Source organism: Ovis canadensis, chromosome 5, assembly GCF_042477335.2.
Source record: "Ovis canadensis isolate MfBH-ARS-UI-01 breed Bighorn chromosome 5, ARS-UI_OviCan_v2, whole genome shotgun sequence".
Taxonomy (NCBI): Eukaryota; Metazoa; Chordata; class Mammalia; order Artiodactyla; family Bovidae; genus Ovis; species Ovis canadensis.
Window position 1 is genome coordinate 60,366,613 of NC_091249.1, and position 23,124 is coordinate 60,389,736.

The following is a 23,124-nucleotide window of genomic DNA, read 5'->3' on the forward strand; positions in this document are numbered from 1 at the left end:
CATGACTGAGTGAATTTACTGAACTGATTCAACTTTGATTGGCTTTTAAGAGTTTTGATGGTTGTAAAAGCAAATAGCACTTTGACAATTCAGACAAAGGGATTTTCTTCCTCTTGCAGTTGTTTCTAGGAAACAAATTGCAACCTGAAAAACACCTGCCTGCTTGGTGCTGTATAAGTTAGAAGGGACCACTGCTTGGATGACCACTAGAGGGCACTCTGCCTCTATAACTGGGGTACAAGCCAAGCCTTTGAGATGAAAAAGATTTCAAGGGCACAGGGTGAACCACAACGCAAGGGCAATAAAGTGCAAAGCTTTGGGCTGGGTGCGACTTTAATACAATCCATAAAAGGAATAGAAGTCACGAGTGAACAATACTGTGGCTTGAATCACAGCCCTAAGAAAAGTATTCAATGCAGTATCAAGATTCTCTCATCTTTCCTTAACGAACCCTGAGCAGCATAGAAGAAAAAATATACAAGCCCATGTTTTTAAAATGTCTGGATTTGCTAAATGAAGATGGGATGATTTGTAATACTACAAGACTCCATTTCTTAATGGGGGGGGGGGTGGTTTCCCACATTTACATTTAACGTAATCTGCCTACCTCAATCTACATTGAATATGGGCAACAACTCAACTTTTATGTTAAGGGGCCAATCTTCTGCAGGTCATTACTGCCCTGGATCAAGATTCAGTGGTCACAGCACCATGTGGCTTTCATATAACAGGGACATTTGACACTCGAACCCTCATGATGTAGCGGCTGCCACTATAATGTCCAGCTAATTGACTGGTAACAACACATATCTATTGTTTGTTCTCCCCCACTCATCTTTCTCCTTTAGTACAGAAGATATAATGATTGAGCAAGAAAATGACCCCAGAGGTAGTAGTCATAATAACTGTTACTATCAGTGAGCATTTAATATTTCAGGACACAGTGCAGAATTTTTCATGTGTACTATCTTATTTAACCTTCAACACAAGCTTTCTGACATATGCATTATCCCACTTTTACATACAGGAAAACTGAGGGTCAGAAAAATTAAGCAAACAAGTCCTTATAGTAAGCTGCAGAAGTAGGATTTGAGTTCAGGTCTCTCTAACTCTAAAGCCTGGGAACATAAAGGCTATGCCGTTCTGCATGGTTTTCATTTCATGTTCAACAAGGATCCCTTGCTATCCAAGGCAATCCTGTAATTTCTGGGAACATTATAAACCATGCCATGAAAACCTGTTTCTTCATCAATAAAATAGGAACAACAAAAATAACCTTTCCATGGGGCTGTTGCAAGGACTGAAGTTTATAGTGTAAAATGTCTATACAGTTCCTAACATCTAAGTGGGTCCTCGATAAATGCTATAACTCATAACTCTTTGTGACCCCATGGACTGTGGCCTATCAGGGTCCTCTGTCCATGGGATTCTCCAGGCAAGAACACTGGAGTGGGTTGCCATTTCTTTCTCCAGGGGATCTTCCCAACCCAGGGATCGAACCCAGGTCTCCCGCATCGCGGGTGGACGCTTTACCCTCTGAGCCACCAGGGAAGCCATAACTCTTACTAGTACTACTAAAAATGCAATCTAGCACCTCACACTGTATGGCCTTGTGATTTGAAAGAATTAAGGCATCTTCTAAGAACATATCTTACCATGAGAAAATAACTTTTGAACTGGGAAAGCAAGACTTATTCTTAGACAGAACACATGGATCCAATATGTAAGGAAAAACTCCGGGATCCACATAAAAAATGAGATGTCTTCAAAACGGAAGAAAAAAGAAAAGAATCCCACGGAGGCTCCAAGAGTCTTTCCAAAACAAATCCATCCTTTCCAACACAAATGGATACATTTCTCATAGTTATTAATTCCACATTCTACTGCTAGTTTATTGCAGGGACCAGGACTTCCTTGGGAGGTGGTGAGGAGTGTCTGCTTTGACAGCAGAGAAGACCAAAGTGGGCCACAGTGACGTTATAAACCACCAACTGCGGAGCACCCAAGCTCCTGGCCACATCCTGCAAACAAGCCAGTCAACGCGCAGCAGAACACCTGCAGACTCACCATCCTCACCGCAACTTCTGACTCACCGTAGGTGAAGTAGGCCACTTCCGGCGGAAGCGAGACATTGTGCAGTGTGTCATCCTGCACGTGCTGGTCCACGTACAGCTGGGCCTCGCTGGCCTTCAGGAAAGCCATGAACCTCGCCGTGAAGGAGGCCACGAAGATGGACAGCATCCCGAAATCCAGCAGGTTCCACAGGTGCAGCACGTACTCCCGCGGCCCCTCCTCCCAGATTTCCTTGCATTCCGACCAAATCATTCCTGCGGGGGAGTGAGAAGGTCAGGCTCCTTGTTTTCACTTCTCAGGGTGTGTGTGACCATAGGGACCACGGAAGGACCCAGGGTGCAGGTAAATGTAATAAGCTCTTTGGAGCTTGGAATGTTGAGAGCCAGCAGCGCACAAAAATATGCTTTCAAAGGCAGATGTAGAGTTAGGAAATGATCAGGCTGCAAGAATTCGTGCCACCGGTCCTGCTTACAGATAAATCATCTCCAGGTGTGAGGAGAGAATTCTCATCTGTTGATAGAGTCTTGGAGGTAATAATTAGAAATATAATGGCTGACATTTGTATATTCTAAGAACTGGAAGGTTATAAGTAATCATACAGTTCTAAACTAAGTATAATGAAACTGATGTCCAGGAATGGGAAAGGGTTTTCTGAAGGCCCCACTTATGACCTAGAACCCAGTTCTCCTAATTCCCTGATTAACTTGCTTTCCTTTGTATTTCTGTGAATGTTTCCGGTTCTTCCTGCCTCTCCTACAGCTGTTTAGTTTTTGCTTTTTATTTTTTCCCTTACTTCTTTATAACTTACTGGATTTTAAAGACTTGTGTCTTCATTGTTACATAGTAAACAATGTAGAATTCAACAAGATGTTCCTAGCACCCCCACCCTGCCTCCAAGTTAGCCTCATGAGGTAGCCTAGACTAATAGCTTGAGTGTGTATACCTGCACTATCCGATATGGTAGCCACTAGTCACACGTGGATACTGAGCACTCCAAATGTGGCCAGTTAAATTGAGGGATGCTACATATAAAAGTGTAGAATACACATCGAATTTCAGAGACTTGATACAAAAAGTGTAAAAATATTTCAACAATTAAAAAATTTCAATTGTGTTGAAATACTAATATTTTAGATATATTGGGTTAGATAAAATCTACCCTGGTGGCTTAGAGGTTAAAGCATCTGCCTGGAATGTGGGAGACCCAGGTTCAATCCCTGGGTCGGGAAGATCCCCTGGAGAAGGAAATGGCAACCCACTCCAGTACTCTTGCCTGGAGAATCCCATGGAGGGAGGAGCCTGGTAGGCTACAGTCCATGGGGTCGCAAAGAGTCGGACACGACTGAGTGACTTCACACCATCACACCATTATTAATTTCAGCTTTTATAATGTAGCTATCAGAAAATTTAAAATTAAATTGTGGCTTATGATGTGGCTTGCCTTATATTCGTATTGAATAGTGCTATTCTCTACCTTTATCTTCACTGATTATTAAAAGTAAATTGGTTTAGATGATTAAAATAAATTATTCAGTAACATTTTGATAATAAACATTTTATGATACATATATTTATTATATATACATACTGTGTACATATTATATGTATGTGTATTAACTCCCTCAAATCTTTACAATAATCCTATGAAGTGCATTCTGTTATTATCCCAGTTTTACAGTTAACATATCCTTAGCCATAGTGAGGATATTCTCCAGATAGGAGGCAGGAGATCTGAAATTTGAGTCTGGAAGGTCTGGCCCTAGAGTCCATGCTCTTGACCACTATGGTCTTTCCTCCTCCAGGAAATAGAATTGGGGTTGAAAGCAGCTAATGAAGGCTTCTCTGGTGGCTCAGATGGTAAAGAATCTGCCTGACAATGCAGGAGACCTGGGTTCAATCCCTGGGTTGGGAAGATCTCCTGGAGATGAGAATGGCTACCCACTCCAGTATTCTTACTTGAGAAATCCTATGGACAGAGGAGCCTGGCATTCTACAGCCTATGGGGTCACAAAGACTCAGTCGGATACGACTGAGCAGCTAACACTTAATGAAGGAAAAAGACTCTTGAATGTTTTCTGATTAACATCAAAGAGTTTATAGCTACTCAGACATAGGAAAGACTTGATGCAGAACTAGCCGATTCTTTGGTGTATCATGTTCCACGTCACCTGCTTACTTAGGAGGTTAATGTGGTAAGAGAATCACTAACTGGTTGGTTAGTGAGACGATTCCAGCTCACTGACCTTGTTCCCTAAAGGTTAACACTGCCGGCCTCTTGGCACCCTCCTGGCTCCTGAGCATCAAACACGGAGGGCCTGTCTTCTCAGATTCCCCCTGCCTCTCCCACAGTTGTTTACAGAAGCTGTGGTTTTGTTTAATGAAACAGATTCTAAGGTCTGCACGTTTGTATCAAATTGGAGTCTCCGCAAAAGGAAATGACCCAAAACATTGAAAATCTTTTTACAAGACTCCCACCACCACACACACCTCATTGTTCCTGCTTTTTATCTTCACAAAGCCTTACTTCCGAAGCTTATGCTTTGAAAATTTTTGTGGTAATTCAGTGAAGTAAAATTTCCTTAACACTGAAATGTACTTTCATCTGTGCCAGTTCAAATAGGTATTTAAAGTATGTTACGGGAAAAACCATTACAGGCTGGAAAAATAATGTTTGTTGCTTTCCTCCATGCGCCTGTGCCCTCCCCCTGATAATTAAAATTCTTAATGTCTTGGTGGACTGCTTTTAGCTGAGCACTAGGAAAATTACAGGCTATCAATTGCCTTAATTCAGGAAACCCTTGGTTCAGTTCTACCTTGCTCACTTATTGGGTGTGTGACCTTGGATAAGTTCCTTGATTTTCTTGAAATTTTGATGTAATTTCCAGCACTAAAAGTTCTGTAAATCTGAAATGCAAATTATTTACAGTAAACTGACTTTTCTGACCAACATAGAGGCACCTCATTGGGGACTGCAAATCATTTCTTCCATGGTCCAGCGCCCACGTCAGTCTTCCCATATTTGCATATTAACTTACCCAGACTAATTTAAATTATTCCAAGGCCCTGAGTGAAAGTAGCATGGGCCCAAGGGTTTGAGCAACAGGAATGCTTAACGAAAAGAGAAATGTGTGAAATTAAGTACTTTAGTGAGTGAAATTAGGTTTCCTGCTTCCAAGGTGCTGAGGGTAGTTCAGCATTTTATATCCAAGCTGAGCCCCCTGGACTCCTGCCCCTAGCATGTCAGTCCGATGAGTATATAGAGCCCAGGGGCTTAGAGGGTAAGGATGTTGGGCACTGGAGCCTCCTTCAGGCAACCCCTTCACTCAGGGATGTCTGGAGCCCAGAGAGCAAGGTCACTGGTAATTAATGGGGATGACTGGCAGGGGAACAGATTGGGACGTGCTGGGAAGCCTTGAGGGAAATGAGTAGCTTTTCATTCAGGCAGGTTCTAAGTAAGGCCTACAGGCTGCTGATATGGGGCTTGACAGTTCAAAAGACTGTTCGCTCCGATCCCTGCCTCAGGTGCTTTTCAGAAGGGAGTCCCCCTTCAGATTCCTGTGAGACTGAATTGTGCGAGCTCCTTAAATGGCCATAGCCCCTTCCTCCACACTGGGTTTCTCTACACTGTCCCTGGACCCCCAGGCCACCTCCTGGGAGGCTTGTCTGTTCTTCTGGGTTACCTTCTGATTATTGAGTTGGGACTTAGGCATCCTGTTAACTCACAGGTGGGAGAATATGCCGAGAAGCCCTCAACCTTCAAGCCCTGACATCCAAACTCCAGCTCAACAGGAGGTTCTTTGCAACAGATCTGGGCCCCAGACTCATTTAGGGTTCATTTGTTTTCCAGGCAAGGAGATGATATTAATAGATTCAAAAGTTTTCTAACAAAGCTCATCTTCTCCTCTGACTTTTAGTAGCTAATCATTGTTGAGCACCCTCTAGGTGCCAGGCCCTATACTAAGCCCTTTTCCAACTCTAAAGCTTGCTTATAGCCTGGTAGGTACGTACTCTAATTATTTCCACTTTACTGATGGACAGACTAGTGTACAAAGATGACAAGTAAATTATCCAGAGTCTCAGGGAGTTCAGGACCCTCTTTTCACTGCACTGCCGCCCCCCCCCCCCACCCCTAGCCCCCCACGTACTCTCTACTAGGCACAGACTTATGTCACTGTTCAGGAACTCATTCACCACTTAATGGACAGTGTTGAGCTCCGACCCCAGCCCCCCACGTACTCTCTACTAGGCACAGACTTATGTCACTGTTCAGAAACTCAGTCACCACTTAATGGACAGTGTTGAGCTCCGACTTTTTGCCAGGGACCATTCTGGGGGTACAGCAGCCAAGAAGATGCTGTCCCTTCCCCAGCAAACATGGTCTAGTGCTGGAGACAAGTGTGTCTACAAATAGTAGTGCTAACAAGTGACAGATGCTGTAATAAGAATGTCCAAGAGATTGTGCGTGGACACACAGGGATAAGAGTGGTCAGTATTATAGTCATGAGACCCAACACAGTGCCTGTAACAACATACTTTTGACTGAATGAAGTAGGTGACTCCTGGCATGAGGAGTTAGCTGGGGGAAGGAGTAGGGGTGGAAGCCGTGGACATGAGGGAGAACAGACTATTCTAGGAAACTGCAGGAAGCTTGGAGAAGGCAATGGTACCCCACTCCAGTACTCTTGCCTGGAAAATCCCATGGACGGAAGAGCCTGGTGGGCTACATACAGTCCATGGGGTCGCTAAGAGTCGGACACAACTGAGCAACTTCACTTTCACTTTTCACTTTCATGCATTGGAGAAGGAAATGGGAACCCACTCCAGTATTCTTGCCTGGAGAATCCCAGGGTTGGGGCAGCCTGGTGGGCTGCAGTCTATGGGGTCACACAGAGTCAGACATGACTTAAGTGACTTAGCAGCAGCAGCAGCAGGAGGCCCAGTATGGCTTAAGTGTTGGTAGGGATAAGGGGCTGGAGATTGGCAGCAGGGAAAGCTAGTGAAGGCCCATTAGATCCTGAAAGGCCCTCCTTCAGGCCATGAAGGGGAGACCAGGCAGCTCGGTATCTAGGTAGTCACCCTGAGCAGCCAGATAGCTCCTCAAGGTGATAAGCAGAGCAGTAACATGGCCTGACTTGCTGGGAGAAATTTTGGCAGTTTGGTTGAAGTAGTCTGTTTGGAATTTACCTAAATAAATGAAGAAACCATCAAAGGAATGACTTAGGTGAGAAATGCAGCCCATTTTCTTTTGCAGTTTTATTCTTGGTCAAACTTACATGTATGGTTCTGCAGCTAAGACTTAGCACTGCCCTCAGATGCAGAGGTTAAAGCATCTGCCTGCAATGTGGGAGACCTGGGTTCGATCCCTGGGTCGGGAAGATCCCCTGGAGAAGGAAATCGCAACCCACTCCAGTATTCTTGCCTGGAGAATCCCATGGATGGAGGAGCCTGGTGGGCTACAGTCCATGGATTGCAAAGAGTCGGACACGACTGAGCGACTTCACTTCACTTCACTTCACTTCAGAGAGTTTGTAATCTGTGGTGGGTAGGGTGAGGGAGCAACTTGATCCTCACATTTTATACACATGAAAGCTGAAATTTAGAGAGGCAGAGCCACCAAGGAGGAAGGGACACAGTCAGGCCTGGGTCTCTGGCTAACTGGTCTCAAGCTCTTTCCTCCTCTTCTCTTTAAGCGTGTTTTCCTGCTTTGCTAGACACTTACATCTCCCTCAGTTGGGCTTCCAGCTGGGGTGTCTGTTTAAGAAAACACTGCCAGGTTTTCTGTAAGAGTTGGGTCAAGAGAGTCTTCATGTCATAATTCTCTTCCTAGATCGAGAAGTGACATGCATAGTGGAGAGGCTTCCTGTCCTCCAAGCTCCATGGCTTTCTGCAGACCACAAATGTTATAGTCCTCTGGTGAGCATCGGTACAGCCACAGTCTCTAACTCACATGATGGATTATCAGCTCTTTCTTCTACCCCAGAGTGACTGCTAATGAGATAGGCAAGAAAGATATGTTCCTGTGGTATAAACTGATGTCAGAGATTCTCCAGGCCAAGGATCGATGATCTCTGGTTTATTTGGTCCTTTCCAAAGCAGGTCATCTTATAGCTCTAGAGAACACACATGTATACTAGCAAATTCGTCTCTCCTTCCTGTGTCATGCTCTTCTTGTGTCTCCCTTGATACTGTGTCGTGGTTTTCCTTCTGTCTTTGCAGGTAGTTTTAATCTCCTTGTGGCTTCCATCTCCTCTGCCCTTACTTTAAATCTCCTCGATTTATAATCTAGAAGTGCCTCAAAACTCTGTTGGTAATCAAGTAAAGCATCTGGAGTTCAGGAAGAATATATTTCTGATTGGATTTGACCCTTCCATAGAATTGTACAGCAGAAGAACAACCCACATGCCCGGCAGAGATTTGGAGAAGCAATAGGTCATTGACACACTGTGTGGCCGTTGAAAGAGGTCTTTGGGAATACCAGATATCCACATGGAGTGAGAGCTCACAGAGGATGAAAAGAGCAACAATTTGTTTGATTACAGAAATGCTAATATTAATTGGGGCTTCCAGGTGGCACAGTGGTAAAGAATCTGCCTGTCAATGCAGGAGACGCAAGAGACACAGATTCAATCCCTGGGTGGGGAAGATCCCCTGGAGGAGGAAATGGCAACCCACTCCAGTATTCTTGCCTGGAGAATCCCATGGACAGAGGAGCCCGGTGAGAGACAGAGAAAAGCGTGTAGAAAAAGAGAAGTGGTGCTGGGGGGCAGTGAGTGGGGGACCGTACATGTTTAAACAGGCCGGTTGAAAAAGGGCGCCACTCAGAAAAGGATACTTCAGAACACAGACCCGAGGAGGTGAGGAAGTGAGCCGTGGTGCTGCTCGTGGGGAAAACTCTTAGGCAGAGGGACCAGCCTAAGTCAAGGTTCTGAGGCAGAAACAGTTTGAAGCCAGGAAGCCAGTGGGGCTAAATGAGAACAAGGGAGGCGGGAGGTGGTGGAAGATGAGGACGCAGAGGTGGAGGGCTGTGAGTGCTTTACCGTGACACTGGCTCTCACGCTGGGGGAGAAGGGACGGTGTTGAAGAGTTTGGAGGCAAAGTAGCACAATCTGATTACATTTTCAGAGGGTCTCTAGCTCCTGTGCTGAGCATCTGCTGGGGCACAGGGGTGATAAGGGCAGAAGCAGGGACACCTGGACGAGGCCCCTTGCCCCTAATGATCAACCCCTCTCTCCATCTCTGCAGGAGCCAATTGAGCTTGTTAGGGTCCTAAAGCCCTGTCCAGCCCTGGTAGAGAGGGAGTCATGGTTTGGGTGTTAGTATAGCCAGTCTGTCCCAAGGACCACATTCATGAGTCCTGGGGGAAGAGAACCGTGTGCTGTGTTTCTCCTGGCAGTGCCCGGGCGTAGTGTTTGAGGCTGTTTTCAGTAAGAGCCTGATGCCAGTTCAGGCCTCTCCAAGTCCAGGCAGAGATCAGATCAGATTGTGGACCGTAGGGTTTGCCACCCGACGAGAACAGTGAGCACCGCGCTCCGTGTGTTTCTCTCACGAGTTGTTAGTAGTAGTCGTAATGCTGAATAGAGAGCTCCAGGAAGTATTTAGAGTCAAGATAATATTCGTCCTATTTTAGAGCTGCTTCGCTGGTATCTGGCACAGTGCCTGGTATATAATATAATGCTTAATAGCTAGAATGGTTTTGTGGAGGAAGAAGCTGAGAAAATGGAAACAGTGCTAACTGAAAACTTATGCGGGCAAGTGTGTTTGCCCCTGTGCTCACCAGGCTACCTGCTCTGTGCCCTCAACGCCGCCTTCCTCCTGGCACCGTAGAGCAAGTGTCCGCGCTCCGGCTAAGGACCAGCCCTCCGCTGGCCTGCTGGGGCCCATCCCCTCTCGCTACTCAGGAACTTTGCTTCTGAAGTCAGGGGTCAATCCTCAGGCCTCCTGTCACCTGCTCTGTCAGCACCATTTGACATAAGTGATCAGTCCGTGGGTCTTGACACAGTGACTTTGGTTGGCTTCTCAGACACCACTCTTTTACTTCAGTCTCCTCTGCTGGATAAGATTCTTCTTGTTTCCCCATCCTTTAAATATTGCTGTGCCAGAGGGCTTGGCCCTCAGTTCATCCGTTCACATTCACAGTTGAGGTATTACATATAATTTACTTTAAATAGACTGACATGCCCGAATAATGTTTCCAACTCCAGTCTCTCTGAACTTCAGCATGTATATCCAGTTTGCTACTTGACATTTCCACTTGGAGATCTAATAGATAATCTCAACTGAACTCTTGATTTCCATGTCTCTCTTCAAACTGCTCCTTCCCTGGTCTTTCCTGCCTTAGTTCAGCCACTCAGTTGTGTCCGACTCTTTGCGACCCCATGGACTGCAGCATGCCAGCTTCCCTGTCCTTCACTGTCTCTCAGAGTTTGCTCAAACTCATGTCCATTGAGATCCCATCCGACCATCTCATCCTCTGTCACCTTCCTCTCCTCCTGCCCGACCATCTCATCCTCTGTCACCTTCTTCTCCTCCTGCTCTCAATCTTTCCCAGCATCAGGTTCTTTTCCAGTGAGTCAACTCTTTGCATCAGGTGACCAAAGTATGGGAACTTCAACTTCAGCATCAGTCCTTCCAATGAATATTCAGGGTTGATTTCCTTTAGGATTGACTGGTTTGATCTCCTTGCTGTCCTAGGGACTCTCAAGAACCTTATGCAACACCACAGTTTGAAAGCATCAGTTCTTCCACACTCAACCTTCTTTATGGTCCAACTCTCACATCCTTACATGACTACTGGAAAAATCATAGCTTTGACTTGCCAGACCTTTGTCAGCAAAGTGACCGTCTCTGCTTTTTAATACGCTATCTTGGTTTGTCATAGCTTTTCTTCCAAGGAGCAAGAGTCTTTTAATTTCATGGCTGCAGTTCCTGCCTTCGAGGAAATCTCTCTTATACCTTACTTGAACTAAAACACTTGGAATTTTCCTTGACCACCTTCTTTCTCTTACACCCCACAGACAATCCAGTAGCAATTACTATCATTGATTTTACCTGCAAAATATAATCTACTCTACTCCCTCCTCAAAATCAGCCATTTTCCCTCTGAATTACTGCAGTGGCCTCCTAACTGGCTTCCCTGTTTCTGCTCTTGTCCCAGAGTCATCTGTTCTCTGCCCAGCAGCCTGCAATCCCCTAGAAAATGAAGCTGTGGGATGTCACTTCCGTGGTCAGAACTATCCAGCCATTTCTAGTCATCTCAGCCGTACCGTGGCCTCCACGGCCTTGTGTGACTGGCTCCGTCTGTCCCTCTTCTCTCCCTTATTTATTCTGCTGCAGCCACACTCGTTTCTCTGCCGTTCCTCAGACTTCGCCAGCTCGCTCCTGGATCCAAGCCGTCAACACAGGCTGAACTGTCTTTCTGGAATGCTTCTCACCCAGATGCCTGCAAAGCCAGCTTTCTCTCTTCCTTCTCTGTTCATATTTCATCTCATCAAAGGGGGTAGGTGAGGGAGCTTCCTCTTACCAGCTCAACTCCTCTGATAAGATAAAATGTGAACAGAGGCCTGAAGGAGGAGAGAAAGGAAGCTAGGCAGATATTTATTCAATTTATCTTCTCAAAGAAATTTGAATACTGACTGGGTATTTGAAAATGGATTATTCATTTTCTTTTATGTTTGTAGTTCTGTTTTAGAAAAAGAACCCCGATTTCTATTATCTGTCATGGTGAAGCAGTAAACTGGGGAAGAAAGGAAACTATTTTCAGATGTTGGAAACAGCACAGCACTGTGATCCTTCGTGAAGAGAAACAAGCAAGAAAAGTCACATGATAGCCCTGTCTTCTTCTTTTTTTTTTTAAATTGGAGGCACATTTCAATGTTCAGGGTGTAGAGAGGGATCCTAGAAGCATAAAAGCAGTCCCAGTGAATTGAAGAGACAGAGATGGGAGTTCAGGAAGGTTGAAGTGGTTAGATGTTATATGGCAGGGTTTCAGAGAGAAAGGTGCTACGCAGAACCAAAAACACAAAGCCAAACACAAACAAAACTAGCCCAGAAATGTACATAAGTAAATTACATAAGTAAAACCCTTTTGAATGTTCCCTTAATATTAAGTCACGAATGCATAGAGTAAAATTCCATAAACAACAGCCAGAGGTCTGTAAGCTGACTCATTTCTAAGGCTCAGAAACTGCTCATCCAGAGGGGAGAGATGTTTGAGTCCTGACCCTCCAGAACTGAGAGCCTTTGTTGATTGCTCAGGCCATTTAGTAGTGACACCAGGTGTGTGTCTCTAGTACAAGGATAATCAATCCTATTGTAAAGCTTCTCCAGATCCACTCTGTGAAAGTCTGAAAAGGACCAAACTCATCTGTAAGAATTTAATAACCTGTCAGAAGAAAACAAAGTATCTCTTTGAAGACAGTGAAATCTAGATGCTGAACAATATAGCATGTGATGTGTCCATCATTCAATCAGAAATTACTAACTCACCAAGATATAGGAAAAAAATGATCCACGTCTGGAGAAAGTTTAGTCAATAACCCAAAAATGATAGAAATGATGAAATTAGGGCTTTATAATGGTTCTTACTATGAATACATACATTATGTTCAAGGATTTAAAGGAAAATATAAATACCACAGAGAAATGAAAGTTATAAGAGAGAACCAAGTGGAACTTAAAGGGTTGAAAACTACAATATTTGAAATGAAAAATTCATTGGTTGAGGATCGAAATCACAGATGATTTAGAAAAAAATGTCAGTGAACTTGGCAGCACATAAAGATTGGAAAAAAGTAAACGAGAAATTTTCTTTTAGGATTCACACAAAACGTTTGTAAATGAAATTTTATGATACCTAGGATTTGACTCAAAATTTTTGAGGGTTGGTAGAAAGGAAGTAAGATGAAGCAAAGATTAGTGTTGATTTACTAATTGTTGGAGATGAGAGACTGGCCCACAGAGTTCATTATAATCTTCTCTTGATATTTCCAATTCTTAAAATTATTTACAATAAAAGTTTGAAAAATATAATCTAGTAAGAAAAGGTAGTTAGAATTTTTCTTTTGTCTCAAATGTAACAGAAAGTAGGTCAATGAAAAATAAGCCTTCCCCTTCATAAGACTAATGGTGTAACAGCTTTGCTTTGATGGGTAGAAGCTGGAAGCTGGCACCTCTGTAGCTAGAGATACTTCCCTCTTATTGTGAGGACGCCCTGACACCCAGGAAGAGAAATACGGAATCAGGAAGACGCCATGGCCTCATAGGAGAATCACGGTGACATATGATAGGATACCCACTAAAGGGGGAATATGCTTGCACTCACTAGTCTTATACCTGCTGTCCAGGTGGGGTTATGAGCTGAGTGAGTGGTGCTGTAAATCCTTTGTTTTATTCATAAACCCAACATGTGAGTTTTTTTTTTTTTTAAGAAAACGATGTCTTAATTTGGGTTGCTATAACAAAGAAATTTATTTCTCACAGTTCTGGAGGCTGTAAGTCCAAGACTGTGGTGCCAGAACGTTTCAGGTTGCAGATCGCTTGCTGTATCCTCACGTGGCAGAGTGAGGGTGAGAGCGTGCTCTGGGGTCTCTTTTAAAGGACACTAATCCTATTCATGAGGGCTCCACGCTCATGGCCTAGGCACCTCCCAGAGGCCCTGCTTCTAATACCATCACATTGGAATTAGGGTCTTAACATATGAATTTGGGGGGACACGAACATTCAGACCATTGCAAAGTACCTGGTGTTAAAGTGCTTAATTTAGTTAAATTGGAGATGGGGGTGTTATACTAGGGAGAATGAGGATAGACTCTGAACTGTGGAAGGCCACAGAACTCACTCTACAACAGGCTTTCCTGTTCCTTTGCAACTTGAGTGCCGGCGAGTCCACTAAGGAAGCCTTTGGTTGGAGACTTGCCAGTTGATTAAAAGCTCCTGGGAAGCATGGCATGCTTTCCTGCTTCTGCCCTTTGGGTCAAACCATTCTTCTCCTCATTACCTTGTTATGACTGAGAGATGCAGCTTAAAAGCTGTATTCCAAGTTGTTCCCAGCTTGGGGTTCTATAGGATCTTCTGCAGTGGTTCAGCTCTTGTGCTCTTAGGCCAGAAGGGTTGAACCTGTGGCACTGTGCAGTCATGTGATTAGCACAGGGCAGGTATTAGGCTGTCTTTTCAAGTATTTGTTCTTCGGTGAATTTGTTGATTGGCAGTGCAGACACTCTGACCCTGAATATGTTTTGACTCAATGTTTGTGAATATAAACATGACGAACGCTATGCCAAGATTGAGTTGTTGTTAAGAAAGGCAATTAGGGGTGGGCGGGGTAGGGGGTGGTGGCGAATATCATTGCTGCCGCTGCTGCTGCTGCTGCTGAGTCACTTCAGTCGTGTCCGACTCTGTGAGACCCCATGGACTGTAGCCAACCAGGCTCCCCTGTCCCTGGGATTCTCCAGGCAAGAGCACTGGAGTGGGTTGCCATTGCCTTCTCCAATGCATGCAAGTGAAAAGTGAAAGTGAAGTCGCTCAGTTGTGTCCGACTCTTAGTGACCCCCTGGACTGTAGCCCACCAGGCTCCTCCATCCATGGGATTTTCCAGGCAAGAGTACTGGAGTGGGGTGCCATTGCCTTCTCCGGGTGAATATCATTAGGACAGTTTAATTAATTGGTCTAATCTTGATACTGCATAAATTTTTTGTCTTTTTTCAGTTTAGTTTTACTCAAAACATTCTTATAAAATTCAAATCTTTTTGATGTAAATCTTATAATTTATTGATCAAGTTTTTGTTATATACAATACCACTGGTTGTAACTTTTGCAATTTTTCATTGTTTCTTACAAAGTCTGATTTTTTTTTTAACCAATCAATTCAGTGTTAGAAAAATCTGTAACACATTTGACCATGTACAGTTTTAGCCACTGTCTGTTTAATTTTATCTTGCTTATTTCTACTAGCAATAGTTCTTGTGAGTTAGGGAAAGGAGATACCCTGTCTTGGCTAGTCATTGAGATACCTGGGAATAATTTCCTTGGCAATTCTAGTGGCAGACTTTGGTAGCACAAAATATCACCACAGAGGAATCTCACAGCTTCATTATGTTCATTAGCATAGATAACGAGAATATGTTAGTCCCCTAACTTTTTAGATTTTTATGTTATTGGTATTTTACTATGTATCAGTATTCAGTGGTAACAAAAAATATCTTTTAAGCTATGCACTCCTACTTTTTTCCTAAGGCTACTAGTGTTAGTTGCTCAGTCATGCCTGACTCTTTGGGACCCCATGGACTGTAATCCAGCAGGCTCCTCTGTCTGTGGAATTCTCCACGCAAGAATACTGGAATGCGTAGCCATTCCCTTCTCTAGGGGATCATCCTGATTCAGGGAATGAACCCAGGTCTCCTGCATTGCAGGCGGATTCTTTACCATCTGAGCCGCTAGGCTTCTAGTAGACTATATTTAAATAAGTAAGACCACATGTCCCCCTCCCCCCAACACAGACACTTTATAGTCACTTTCAATACACATATAATAAAAAGTATGGAATGAATTACCCCCAAACAAATCCTCTCAAAATTGCGATTTATATTGCACCTTTTTTTAAAAAATTTTAATTTTTACTTTATTTTACTTTACAATACTGTATTGGTTTTGCCATACATCAGCACAGACAGAAGCTGATTTTGACTTCCATGCTGGTCATCTCCTCACCATTTTGTTTGTCAAGAGTGCACTCGAGAAGAAGAGCTTCTGAAGTCAGAGTTTAGTAAGGGCCTAAAATAACCAGAGGAGGAGAGAATAAAAGACAGAGTGACTTGCTTACCCAAGACCCACTTCATGATGAGCATTTCTGTCCAGGAGAATTGTGTAGTTTTCACTCTGAAGATCTGTTTTGGGTAGTCTGTGAAGGTTTCGTTGGGCAGGGTTTTCACGCCTTCAAAGCGGTCTGATGCATTCACAACTAACAGTCCCAAGAAGATTGTGAAGGAAACTGCATGGGCTACAAATTTCATGAAAGGGCTCCTCAGTGTTCGTCCTAGCTGAAAACAAAATGTGCATAAGACACGTTAATCTGGCAGCTGCATGCAGGCACAGGGCTCTCTTTAAACGGCGTTTGCTGAAAGTTGAACCAGAGAATTCTTCATTTTGGACAGAAGCTGCTCTCCAAACCCAGACATTTTCTAGAGTTTTTATGTGAGAGGCTGCTTGACTGAATCCATTTTCTGATGACTTTAATTTTTCCTATTTAGAAAATTCAATGGGAGTGGTAAGAGAAAGGAGTGGCATATACTGATGTAACATCATGTTACAGTCTGACTGCACAGCTACCCACAACCACATGGAAAAGAATTTTATGCTTTTTGAATCTAGAAAAAAAAAATCTGTTTCAATAGAGTTCAGAAATTTTTTTTAAAAAAATTACACTTTGGATATGCTCTGTTGCTCTTTGGTCTATTTTCTTGGATTTTAGGTGAGATGATTTATTTTCAGCATTTCTTCTATCCTGGTAAATTTATTTAAAGCTGTACAGTTTGCGCTAGGTTCTGCTTTAGCCATGTTCTATACATTTTGACTTGTAGCATTTTTCTTGATACTCAATTATAAATATTTTATAATTTCCCTTTTGATTTCAAGCCAGAGGTTATTTAGTTTGTAGACACACAGGACTTTCCCCTCTTGCTTTAAAAAATCCTAGTTTTATCTCAGTATGTTCAGATCATAGCCTCTATTACACTTCTCTAAAACTTACTGAGATTTTCTTTGTGGCCGAGAACGTGTTTAATTTGTGCAGTTCCATGTGAACCTGAAGTGATCCAAAAGATGCCTTGTTAGGGAGCAGGTACTGGTCACATCTCCTTATCTGTGGCTTGCCATGCAAAGGCCACTTGGATCTCTGAGATGTAACTCGAGGGCTGCATAAGGGGTCTTTGCTGACTCTCGTGAATGAATTCACTTGGGTCTCTTCCAGGTCACTGCTGTTACCCTCACCTAATCTGACCCCTCAGCCAGGTGTACTAATAAGACAAGAGCAAAGAGGAGGACCTTTTCTGGAACACAGTTCCTTCTCCAGGAAAATGTTTAGTTATAGTCGGTGACCAATTAGTGTTCATGTTCTGCTTCATTCAGGAGTCCCAGAGTGAAATGTCAGCCAGCATATAGAGTATTGGTTCAGCAGAAGATCAACTATAGGGTTTCTCTTGGTGAAACTTCCCTAACTGTGACTATATTCAGTATAACATTTATAAATCAGATGGCTTGATAGTGTTTTTCAATATGCTTCAGTGTGATAATCATCTACTTTAACAGTGCTACTTATTATTGTAACATTCTAATGCCATAGAACCCATCTGTTGAAATTAAAAATGATAGTTTAAAAAAAAATCACTTAAAAAAAAACGGCATTTTAAGTGTGAACATTGGAAATCCCTACTTGTGCTGGAACGACTTGTTTGGAATCACCTGTCTTATCAGATTGTCATATGGCACTAGAATAACTTCAGAAGTGGACAGAGAGGTTTACCTGAAAACCATGAGGCCCACAAACATCCTACGCATGACATTTCTCTGTAAAGTGTAACCTTGTTATCTACAAGGTATGTACTGTAGATAATTTTTAGCCATAGGTAGAAGTACTAAATTCAGGATGCAGATATTAAATATAAGGACAAATAAAATACCTCATATAAATTCAATGAAAAAAGTAAAAGGAATCTAACCATGTTTCATATTGACTTATGAATGTGATGTCAAAAACCTGCTTTGGGTTTTTCAGCATTTCACCTGACTGAGTTGGCCTTTTGGAGCCCATTTCACAGCCAACAAGCTGGGGTGATTTGCTGTAGACAGAGGCTCTCACATAGTCCCTACGTGGCCTCCTGTCCCTGTGCCCTGGCTGGGGTGGTGGAGAGAGGGGAGGGGAGTTGGAGAGTGACTGCAGAGTAGGGGGAGGAAGGGTTGGCAGGGCAAGGGATACCAGGCCTGCATGTCCCAGCAGGGTCCCAGAGATGCCAGACAAAGGTGGGGAAGATGGAGACAGACGCAGCTGTTAAAAGGGTTGGCAGCCATGTTTCCCTACTCCTTAATCACTGGGCTCTAAGTAACATCTCCCGGTGACTACCTGGATGGGACATGGGGACCCCTCTCCATCTTCTCATCGAGGCAGGTACCTGACTGCAGGGATCTGCCACGCAGGTGCACCCTTGCTGGCCCTGGGATTCCCCACAGGAGCTGCTTTGGGAAATTTAATGTTCTCTTGGTCCCCTCATTCAAATAGTTGTCTTCTGGCAGAAAATGCACCTGTCAGAGTTACTGTATTTATTACAGACCATAAGGAAAATCCTTGATAAGGCCCTTCAGTGTTATGGAAGATTACCCTGAACTCAGTCCCACTTGATTTAAGCCATAGGGAGGAAAAGCGAGGTTAGTAATTGATGCATTTTTTCCTATTTTTCTTCTGGTCTTGAAAGCATCTTTTTAACAGGTAAATATTATAAAGGTCAGATTAGATCAAATCATTTCAGTGATTTCCTTCTCCTTTTTTTGGTGACATTTCCTATTTGTCTCAATTTTTTTGCAGCAAATTATGCTTGGGGAAAATTTGCTGCTTTCACAAGGCCACCAGGTGAACCAAAATAAAGGAAAAAAGTGCTGCTCTTAGTTGTGGAGTCATTAAAGCTGGGTCAGATGACAGTGTTAGGTGTAAAAAGAGGTGGAAGAGCTTCAGAAGACATGGGCCTTGGTGTGCTCTGCGAGACGAGCACAGCTGGTGAGTCTGAAACATGGGCTCAGGCAGCTGCATCATTTCTTGGCCCTGATGAGCTGACAACGTATCAGGAAACCCAAGCTTGCAGCCCTAAGTCTCTGGCTCACCCCAGACTTTCTGGGTGCTATTCTTTTGCTCTGGGAAACAGATAAATATGAGAATAACTGAGTAGTTCTCCCTAATTAGCTCCAAATGAACTTCATTCTCCAGCCCTCAGGGTGGGCACCTGCTTTTACTTGTTGACACCCCTCTGTGTTTAGTGGCACTGGGCTCTTGGCCCACAAGTGGAAGCACTTAATGGGGACCCCGCAGCCACAAGCCCATGAGGCAGGCCACGACTGCAGGAGAGCATGCAGACTGTTGCCAGCATCTCTCCTCACTCAGAACCCCCAGTCTTTCTCATCAAATGCCATCCTCACTCGCTGCCTGCTGCTCGTGGCCACAAGCAAGGGCTTAGTGTACAAGCTGTGCAAAGCTGAATCAGCTGAGGCAGACTTTGGATCAAGCATTTTCAAAAAGAAACATACAAGGCTGGAGTGGGTCTCAAATTTTTGAATGACCTTAACTAAATTCGTGGCCTATTATTCAGAATGCTCCCTCAAAAATTCTTTTTAAAAATCTCTAACCCAGGGCTCAGGAATCTTCTTTCTTTGAAGTGGGGAGTATATATTCACTCAGCACATGGTGTCTCTGATCATTGTGTTTTCACATTACCATATGATTCTGCTCTTTGTCTTGGGGGCTGAAGCGGTGCTGAGTAATAGTGGGTTATAAAGGTCGGGCTTCTAAGGAAAGAAGAGGAATGAGTAGTGAAAATCACATGGTGATCTTGACTCCTCCCTTCTAGAAAAGCCCTGCTAACTATAAAGCTCTGAATCAGATTCATTCCAAGGTCAGTAGTTAGCAGCTAAGATCTTTACATTCAGCACTGAAGGCTGTAATGCTGCCGATGTCACTGGGTGATTGGCAATGCTGGGATGTGTATGTGTACATGGACAGTGGCTAAGGTCAGGTCTCTGCAGCAGAGACCCTGGATTTAAATCACAGCTCTATGGTTTTTGGCAAGCTTCTAAATCCCTTTGTGTCTCAGTGAATGCGCCTGTAGGATGGGGATAAAATAGTACTTATTGCATAGAGTTGATGTAGGGAATGAATTTTAACATGTGCAGTGAAGCACAGCTACTGGCCTATAGGATATACTCAGTATTTGGCACTCGAGAGCTTTAGTCAGTTCTCCTAAGGGGAAACTTAAAATCGACTGACCGAAAAAAAAAAAAAAAAAAAGACCAAAAAAGAAAAAATCGACTGATTCTTAAAAAGCTTGTGTGCAAGGATTCACAAAGGGAGACCTCTATAGCGTCCTTGTGTATTTATGTTATGAGCCCTTTGGGGAACTATCTATGGGCAAGTTGATGGACACTGCAGGTGATGGAGCTAAAACAAACTGTAAGAGTTGCGTCTTCCCTTCAAAGTGGCTGATTTTCTAGTGGAGACAGAAACAAGCAAAACCCTGGTAGGAAATGGGTGGAGAGATGGGGAGAGGATTTTGCAGGGCTCACACTTGGCTAAGGATGAGGTGGTGGTCAGCCCTCTGGCACTCGTAAGTCCTCTCCCAACAGGGTGACATGTGATGGACCCTCTGTCTGGATTTGAGGGCAGCAGCTATTGGAACAGAAGAGCAGAAAATGCTCTATTTCCTGGCACAGATTCCCCCTCTGTGGCAATGCTTTAAACATTGCTTTAGGGTTTTTATTTAATCATGCGTCACTCCAGTATTCTGGCCTGGAGAATTCCGTGGACTGTACTAGTCAATGGGGTCACAAAGAGTTGGACGCAACTAAACAACTTTCACTTCATTTTCGGCTCTCTGGTAGCTACAGATGAGGAGGATACAAAGACCTGTGGAGGCCCTGTCCTCTCTCTGTCTTGTCTCTGGACGACATTGCAGCTTTGTCAAGGCTGGGCAGTCTCTCATGCCTTTCTCACTAGATGATTTTGTTGGGATGAGGCTAAGGAGGTTTAGGGCAGTGGCTAACATTTTAACATTTCTACATGCACGAGTTATGAACTGTTAGATTACACAGTGCAAAGACATCAGGTAGGAGTCTAAAGTTGCTTACAGCTCTCGCCCAAGTCTGGGTACTAATTTATAAGGACAGCTGGACCACAAGGGTTAACAGGTAACAGAGGTAGACAGCTTCCCCTCTTGTACTTGCATAGCTAGAACTTGTGTAGTTCCTCAGCGCTCCCGATGCCGACTTCTCCCATCTACCTGCTGCTGAGAGACTGTTTGAGCCCTTGAGGATGATGGTTATTTTCTCAGCTCTCAGATTTTTTTTTTTCCAGCTCTCAGATTTTAACAGACAGACAACCTAAATTATGAATCAGAATGGGAAATCAAAGGATGGAAAACAGTGCAATCAGTCATAAAAGCCCTTTGGCATGGCAGACCTTGTTTAGAGGATAAAGAGCTCTCTGGGAAGAGATTTACCTGAGAGCATCCAGGTGAACAAGAACTCACCGACCCTTCAGTGGTAAAACGATGAAAAGTCACTGTTCTCTTTATTGACCCTGATAAACCAGTGCCGCGCTCCAGACCTGTAGTTATTACCATATGTACGCGTCTGTGACTTGGTTACCCTCTTTAGTCTTCGTGTTAGTAAGCTCAACTCCTGTTGACACTCTACACCTATATCATCTCCTTATTCAGCTGTCTTTTTAGGGACCCTCAGAAACTTACATAAAAATATAACGGACAGCCTTGGGAATTCACTAGGAAAGATGTGATGAGGTTATTCTGGCAGGCTCAGAAGTTTTGGTCTCTGATAGTTGTTAAATTTGGACAGCAACTATTAGGAAGTAAATGTACCATTAAGTTGGAAACAGAAATCTAAACATTTGCTAGACATGGATGGACATTAGCAGATTGATGAGGCTTCGCAGTGACGTTTTATGAGTACATTTATAAAAGCATCAAAAGTCTAATTTCTTTGAGGGAGGTATAGGAAAGCTCTTAGCACATGGAATTGCTAGAATGACTGGCTTTTCTATAGAATTACTGGACAGATATAAAGGCACGACCCGTGGGTGGAGAGACACCAGGACCTTAACAGAGTTCCCCACTGGGCCACTCGTCTTGGGGACCAGGGGCCTTTAGAGAGGGCTGGTTTCCCTACACAGAAGATGTGACTTCTCTGTAATCCTCAGAAATCTAATGTCTCCCCCAAACTTGGAAAGACTTCTTTCTAAATGGTGAAAGGAAAGACTAAAATATCTTGACTGTTTTATCTGTCCTTTGGCTGCCTCAGAGTGAGTTTGACAAGTTCTTTAATGAGGAATCTTTCCTTGGAATGAGCATTGCCACCAAAAATTATCTCATGCTGTGGAATAATGCTTGTCACTTAGCTGTGAACACACCCTCCACTGCACTGAGCTCAGAGTTGGAGCCCAGAAAGTGCAAAGAAACCACAAGTGGCTTAATGGCAACCTCATATTTATCTCAAGTGCTGTTTTTGTTTTTTGTCTTGTTGGACATTTTAGGAACACAAAATGTTGATCAGACAAGTATCTGAAGAGAGGAGAGGAAGCTCCAGCCATGGGGCCAAACTTTGCTGTAATCATTACTTCTAGAATATTCCAGAAGACTGCTATAGAACCCCTGTGTTCTATAGTGACATCTGTCTCTTGAATTTACTGGATTACTGCGTCCACAGAAAGTCCAGGATTTCTCCCACTTCCACCATCCTCCCCTTTTTTTGGCATCACATCTGCGTAATATTGACTAGGATTCTTCTCAGATCTACTGAAAGTGTAAAAAATGCAGTCATCAGCTGGCAGATCATCTCTTTCTGAATGTTTTCGCAGGTCGGTCGAGGCAAGCCAGTTTGCTGGTGTTGCTTAGTCCTAGTTCCCTGGAAACTGTCACATGTAGTTTAATGACAAAAGTCAGCGTAGGCAGTGTTTGGGTGTAATTTTAATGACTGATGTCCTAGAATTAGTTGGGGGCTTATGGAATGTAAAGGCAAAGTCCCCATCCATCTCTCGATGAAGGCAGTGATCTAATTTGCAATACAGACTAGATAACACCAATATGAAAACAAGTGCCCAAAATCAGTGACCAGTGCTGATCCAGTTTCAAATCTGGCTAGTCTTTTTTCATTCACTGTGCTTTTCCCAGCTCATGATAAAGGACAGAAAAGATTGTTTTCCCATCCGTATGTATCATTTGGGGAATACTGATATAGCAATCTGTGCCATGGTAGGGGTGCAGGCGTAGAAACAAAATCCTCAATAGA

The 23,124-nt window shown here is 43.6% G+C and overlaps 1 protein-coding gene across 1 annotated transcript in view; it reads right to left on the bottom strand.

The window, feature by feature from the left end:
* The window catches only part of TRPC7 (transient receptor potential cation channel subfamily C member 7), a 142,867-nt gene that overhangs the window by 42,950 nt on the left and 76,793 nt on the right, over nucleotides 1-23,124 (bottom strand). Inside the window, exons 5-6 of the mRNA XM_069592889.2 lie at nucleotides 15,890-16,106; nucleotides 2,094-2,327 (exon numbers count right to left, since the gene is read on the bottom strand). Coding sequence (XP_069448990.2) covers nucleotides 2,094-2,327; nucleotides 15,890-16,106 — 451 coding nt within the window. The remainder of the gene's footprint in view (nucleotides 1-2,093; nucleotides 2,328-15,889; nucleotides 16,107-23,124) is intronic.